This window comes from Cenococcum geophilum (genome assembly GCF_001692895.1).
Source record: "Cenococcum geophilum 1.58 unplaced genomic scaffold K441scaffold_51, whole genome shotgun sequence".
Lineage (NCBI taxonomy): Eukaryota > Fungi > Ascomycota > Dothideomycetes > Gloniales > Gloniaceae > Cenococcum > Cenococcum geophilum.
In genome coordinates this window covers 255,899-262,779 of record NW_027137609.1, presented here as the reverse complement: position 1 = coordinate 262,779, position 6,881 = coordinate 255,899, and the positions used below count along the sequence as shown (strand labels likewise).

At 42.2% G+C, this 6,881-nt stretch overlaps 2 protein-coding genes across 2 annotated transcripts; both read left to right on the top strand.

Annotated features, from left to right (window-relative positions):
- Nucleotides 1–311: 311 nt before the first annotated feature.
- On the top strand, nucleotides 312–1,174 carry K441DRAFT_666839 (uncharacterized protein). The gene has a single exon (XM_067649720.1). It carries the CDS (start codon nucleotides 428–430, stop codon nucleotides 776–778), a length of 351 nt encoding a protein of 116 aa, XP_067499466.1. The 5' UTR covers nucleotides 312–427; the 3' UTR covers nucleotides 779–1,174.
- A 1,112-nt stretch (nucleotides 1,175–2,286) lies between these two features.
- Nucleotides 2,287–3,523, top strand: K441DRAFT_581508 (isoflavone reductase family protein-like protein CipA; the record flags this gene model as incomplete). The annotated part of the gene is made up of 3 exons (XM_067644414.1): nucleotides 2,287–2,322; nucleotides 2,434–2,844; nucleotides 3,062–3,523. The coding sequence occupies 3 exons, from the start codon at nucleotides 2,287–2,289 to the stop codon at nucleotides 3,521–3,523; spliced, it is 909 nt and encodes a 302-aa protein (XP_067499465.1).
- Nucleotides 3,524–6,881: the final 3,358 nt, after the last annotated feature.

The window sequence follows — 6,881 nt, the reverse complement described above, 5'->3', positions numbered from 1 at the left end:
TAAACCTAAAGAAAAAAAAGATGAAGATAGTACGAAGACGGTACGTAGGCATTCCCCCCCTCCAGCCGCTGGAGAGGCTAAGGCATGTCTCTACGTAGGATGACGGCAAAGAAAAGAAAGCGCGCGTCTGCAACGTAGTCAGCAAATGGAATTACACAGACGATAACCGGCAGGACTACGAACGCACAGATGCTATTACTTCGAAGGGAACAGAGCAGGTCACGACCTTGCGCCGGTTCATGGACGGGGATAATGGGTGAGAACCCCGCATACCCGGCACTCCGTAAACTGCTCACCGAGACGCTAGATCACTGCCCACCACAAGTACGTAACACTAGCGCCTTACGCGAGTTTTAAACTAAAATATGTAGCAATTCGACGCTGAGCACGTTTACTTAATCTCACCCTTCCAGCAATTCGTTTGGCAATGGGAGAAACTCCAAATGCCACCACTGCACAAGCCTCCGACTCCTTGGAGACCAAAAACGCCCGTGAAGACCTCGGACAGCTACTTCCGCTCGTCCAGACCTCTAACAAGCTCGACGCATACTTCAAGACGCAACTCTCACATCTCGCGGGCCAAACGATGACTTTTAAGTTTATTTGGACGCTGTACAAGCCGGGAACTAGAGTGTACGCTCGCAGTTTTCTAAACGAGTACCAGATGTTTGAGGTCCAGCAAATCTCCCGTGCGGCGTTCGACTGGGATGGCACGCATTTCACACGCCGCACCTACGCGTTTCGGATTAAGAAGTTTGAAGCAGGAAGACTTTTTTGAGACGAAACTGGAGTTGAATGAAGATAATAAGAAATTGCTGAAGGTAGTGGAGGTTGCCTAGTATTGTGTTTCAAGACTAATGCGAACATCAGGCGTTTATAAACAACCGCCAAAGCGCCAAAGAGAATCGACCAGTCACCGATATCATTGAAGGAAAAGGTCAGGGCCTGGTCATACTTCTTCATGGTACCTGCATCCGCTATCTCATACCCTGTCACCTAAATCTGACCAGTATGAGAGGTCCCCGGGGAGTAGAAAAGACTTTGACGGCTGAAACGGTTGCTCTTGCCACTGGGAAACCCCTTCTCCCAATCTCGGTTGCAGAGATTAGCATCGAGCCCAACAAAGCGGAGAAGAACTTAGTCGAGATTTTTGCAGATGCAGGACGCTAGGAGGCAGTCCTATTAATGTATGTATCTTCCCTACAAGAATATACATGGCAACGAACCCCTTGAGGTCGGCTTGGAATGGTAAAGGTGTTGGAGATGAAAGATATGTTAACATGGTCCGGAAACGTCTAGAAGTGAAGCCGACGTCTTCCTAGAAGAGCGTAAAGGCACTCACGAAGCTGCTCGTAATGCCCTCGTTTCTGTCCTTCTGCGCGTACTTGAGTACCACGAAGGCATTATCATTCTAACAACTAACCGTATCACCTCTCTCGATGTTGCCGTTCAGTCACGTATCCATCTCGCGATACAGTACCAGGACCTTCAAGAAGAGCAGAAAAGAAAATCTTCAAATATTTCCTAGACCAAATCAGAGATAAGCACATTTACAACGGCAACGATATTGATAAAAATCGATTTAAAATCTGCAAGAAGATCAACAGGAGACAAATTCGGAATATTGTTAGCAGTGCAAGAGCACTTGCACAAGACGAAGACGACAAGTTGAGATTCCAGCATTTGGAAACGGTTACGGAAGCAATACTGAGTGCTTGAAGGACATGACAAATGTTAAGCGGGGCCAGAATGAGGCACCGTTATTTATGCCTCTCTGCAAGGAGTTCCCATGTGGCTGAGGATGCCAAGTCTTGCTTTTGTAATAGACGCGCCCATATTCCGCACTTATAACAAAGCAAAAATACCTAACTCTGACTAAGGACCGCCAATCACGGTCTAATTTGGATCGGATTCCGCCTGCTTTAATAATTTTCGCAACACCCTTCGAAACGCATAGAAGCACCGCCACAGTGTTTTCACCGTTCCCGCTCGTTGATTCTGCGAGCCCCGCTCGGAAGCCGGACGTGAGTAGCCTTGACTGGAACCGAGATTCATAAGCTCGACATCATGACAATACCACACGCAATATGGCACTGCGACGGCGTGACGAGTGGGGTCCTCCCGGCGTTAGTGTGATAGGTAAATTGATGTGAGTAGCACGAAAATGATGCGATTGTACAATCACTTACAAAAGCCTTCATCAAAAATTACTTTCAACACTGCAAATTCAAATCCCAACTTCGCTCAATTATATTAATAGGAGGGCTTCCACCTCATTAGTGAATAATGGCTTCTGAGATCAAGAACGTTCTCCTCATAGGTGTATGTTCAAGCCGTGTACTCCGCATTGAGCACTCCGCTCCACCCCTGCCCCGCCGTTCCACTCCCTTTCCATCAGTAAGCACTTTATGCTAACCTAACATGGGCGTATAGGCTAGCGGAAATCTTGGGCCTTCAATTCTAAGAGAATTTCTTAACTCTCCATTCAATGTCAGCGTTCTCTCTCGGCAAGAATCCACGTCGACCTTCCCGTCGGGTGTCAATGTCATCAAAGCCGACTATAGCAACGTCTCCTCTCTTACCACTGCTTTGAAGGGCCAAGATGCCGTCATCAGTATTGTCGGAGGCGTTGCGGTTGGAGACCAGCAGAAGTTCATTGATGCTGCGATTGCGGCTGGCGTGAAGAGATTCTTGCCAAGCGAGTTTGGCAGCAACACGCCGGACCCAAGAGTCAGCGCCATCGTGCCCATTTTCGCGGCCAAGACTGGTGCGGTGGAATATTTGAAGTCAAAAGAGAGCGAGATTACCTGGTCTAGTCTTGTTACTGGAGTATTCTTCGATTGGGTAAGATTCACTTAACCCGATTTCTAGGTTGGCATTGATCTCCAGAATCATGAGTTAATATTTCTTTCATCCTCAATAATCGTCTTATTCTTAGCCACTACTTTAACCAATACTTTCTTTCAAGATATTTCTTTAATACCCTATTTCCATTCCTCCCCGTCCTGGTATTTCTCTTTCTGACTGATTTCTCCTCCAAACCTAAACTAACCCGCCCCAGGGCATCCGAGTCGGTTTCCTAGGCTTCGATCTCTCCTCCAAAACCGTCACCCTCATCGACAATGGCACCACTCCCTTCTCTGGCACCAACCTCTCCCAAATCGGCAAGGCTCTGATCGCCATCCTTTCACACCCCACCGAAACCTCTAACAAATACATCTATATATCCTCCTTCAACGCCTCTCAGCGCGAGATCCTTGCCGTCGTCGAGAAATTGTCCGGTCAGAAATGGGTTGTCAAGAATGTAAACTCTAAAGAACTTATCGCGGACGCAACAAAGCGTTTTCAAGCTGGTGATTTTAGTGCAATTCCGGATCTAATTAAGGGTGCGACATTTGGGGAGCATGGTTTGGGAGATTCGAGGCCCGCGGGGCTGTGGAACGAGAAGTTGGGGCTAAAGCAGGAGGATTTGGAGCAGACTGTTAAGGACGTGCTGGAGGGAAGACTTGCTGGTTCTAAGTAAAACTTCGTGTGGTTTGATCGAGTTAGATAAAGTGCTACAAGGTTGGTATATACGAGTCTGGTGCTTCTGTTTATCGAGAAATAGCTACAATCTCTTTGCGATCGCCAACCCAACCCTTAATTCATGTATCTCAACCTATCCTCTTTTTTCACAAGATTCCTCAATCTCCGTTGTTCCCCGAATCCCCGTCGCCACACCCCAGAAATACACCACCCAGCTCCCCAATACCAGCGCGACTAAGCTGGCAAAGCAAGCCATTGAGATCAGTTTATTCCTCGCATCATTCTCCTCGTAAAATGCTCTCTTATGTTCGTTGATAAACTCGCCCCTAGTTATGCGCTTCTTGCGCGTCCACTGAAGGTGTCTCAAATCAACAGACTTCCATGATAGAATGATGAGGACCGCAGAACTAGAATGGAGCCGGCAGCAAGGATCATGTATTCGATGGTGACATTATCGTATGAGTCGTTGTCATGGTCTTGGATCAACCCAGTAGTGATGACGCGAATGATGGTGTTCATGCTGGGGTTTGAATTTAGAACTTAGCTGGGAGTGTACGATGAAAGGTGTGGCTTAAGCATTGTTCACGGTGATCTTTAATGCATAGGCAGACCCGAAGACGGAGGAGTGCCATATTGACGTGCGGATACTATCGATGATAGTAGTTGGGCCGAAGGAGTATGCGAAGGTATAGACGCCAAATGCTGCTGCTGTTCCGTTGGATGTTCAGGCCCAGTTTACGAGACACATGGATATGAAGACATCGATCCTGCAAAATACCACTTTGTGAAGGTTAGTGATGTCAATTGCATAATGGCCGAAGTAACTCACGTAGGGAGATACCGTTGCCGAATATGTCGATGAAAACACCCAGGCAAGGGACGACGAAGAAGCCTATTCCAGTCAGCAATTGAATATTGAGATAGTATCCCTTGCACTGTTACTTGCGTCCTATAAATTGTGGCCCGTGCGCACTAATAAATAAGCTGCATTCCTAGGCGGTTAATTATTCTGCCGCATTACTAAAGGTCTTAATTAAAGTCACGAATATATTAAAATATTAATGTATATTATATATAGACTCTTATTCTTTAGTATTAAGTTAATCTATATACTTCTGCTAACACAGGCTATCTTTATATAGTGGTATTTAATAGAGTCTACACCTATACGTTGTTTTTAGTGACCTTTAAGGTCTCTTAAACTCCTTCCTATTACGCGATCTCTTTACTATATTTACTAAAAGCTTATATAGAGGCTTCCTATTTAAAAGCTTCTTAATATAGCTCCTTCTTTCTGCCTCTAAGTATACTAAGTAAGTATTCTACTTTTTATTAATCCTAACTGCCTTATATCTATAATATATTGCTAGGTACTACTGTATTTAATCTATAGAGACCTACGCGCGATTTTATTAAGGTACTTAGATAGAGAGCTTAAATAGAGAGTTTATAAGTTGTTTAAGGAACTTCTTATAGCCGCTTTGTTTTGGCTAGCTATTAGTAGAATAGGAAGATAGCTTAAAGTAATTAGTAATAATTATATTAAGAAGGAAGTAGAGTAAAGGCTTCTAAGTCTTATAGTAATATTAGAAGGAGCTATAATAAGACCTTATTTAATTAGTAGTATTAACGCCTTTTATATAGTAATTATAGAAGTTAATAAATAGCGAAATCCTTAATACCTTAACTATATTACTGCTAAAGATCTTTTAAGTTATTATAGTACCGGTAAAGGTCTTTATAGGGCGTTATTATGGCCGCTTAACTAATTAAGATCCTGCGATATATAACATTAGATACTTATTTTAAGTAGTAGAGCCTTAGGTAATAAGCTTACCGTTAAGAACCGTACTTATAAATAGCACTATATTTATATCTTTTTAGGTAAATTATACAACTATAGAGTTTTTAGAAAGCTCCCTATATAAGAAACCCTATAGTATCTAGTTATTAAATACTAATTTAAGCTCTACAAGGGAGGAACTAATTTACTTAATTAAAGCTCTATACTAAGCCTTAACTTTATTTAAAGCCTCCTCCTACTCCTTTTACTTTATTTTAGTAGTGCGTATAGTCTCTAACGCGCTAATTCCGACCTCTTAAAGCTAAGAGAGTAGCTTAACGCTTATAAATAAGTTATTAAGCCATATAATGTATTTATTTAGTAAATAGAGTAGCTTATTAGTAAGGTCGTCTCTCTATAATAATAAGTTAAGTACTACTACCTACGTTTTAGAAAAGCCTTCCTCCTTTATATATACCTTATTTAGATTATATAGCCCTTTTTTATTACCTTTAGCGTAGAATATTTAGTTAAGAACGTAGCCTTAATTACTTAATACCTATATTTTAAAGCCCTCTAGTGTTAGCTTAATAGGTGTTGGTCATATAGGGTGACTTACCAATAACGACTACTTGAGTAGGTTACAGTGATGTTAGTTAATAAAGCTTATTTATTGGAATAAGGGAGGGCGAGGAGCGTAAGGCTCCTCGCCGCGCTAGTGCCGCGGCAGCACGTGACAATACGTGATAACCACTTGCCTTATTCCCGACACTGGCAACTCTTCTTTTATAGTTGCCGTCTATATATATATATCGCTTAGCTAGCGTAATAAATATAAATCCTCCTTACTTACTATTGCTATTATAATATAAGTCTTGCTGTTCTAAAATTTGCCTCTTAGCACGTAGTACTCTCTTGCTAAGAGTTATAGGCGGATATCGTGTTTAGGCCGCTAAGGCACTAGTTATAAGTAAGCCAATAGCGATTTTCTATCCCGGGGATGGAAAATCCTAATTAGCTGGTTGAAATTAGGGTCTGTAAATTATTATACTCCTACTCCCTTTTAACCTAACCTTTAACTTATATATGTAAAGTATTTATATTAATAAACGTTTCTATTAGTATGACTTTTATAACGTATAGAATATATATATTACAATGATATATACTATACGGTGTTGTAAATAGATAATTCTCTAAGATCTACGCGTCATAAGAGGTAAGGCTTATTACGTGTTCTCCTGTAACCTCTATTAACTAATTATAATTTTCTATACCTGGTATAGAAAATCGCCATTGGCTCGCTTACCACTAGCGCCTTAGCCGCCCTTACGATGTGTCCAACACTTCTAGCTATACTAGGAATACTTTAGAAAACGTGAAGATTTAGTATCCTATAACTGTGCAATTTAAAAATCCATATACGCATTTCTCCTTCCTTCCTTCCTTACTATTATAGCATAGGTTATAATAGTACTAGGTAGTGTTATAGGTATAGGCAGATTGCTATAGGTTGCCGTAGATTGCTGTAGATTACGGTTACGTGGCACAGAGATCGTATACGCCCTCTTTG

Bases quoted from the DNA above. Each gene is read 5' to 3' on its own strand.
- K441DRAFT_666839 (XM_067649720.1), top strand. From the start codon at position 428: ATGGGAGAAACTCCAAATGCCACCACTGCACAAGCCTCCGACTCCTTG.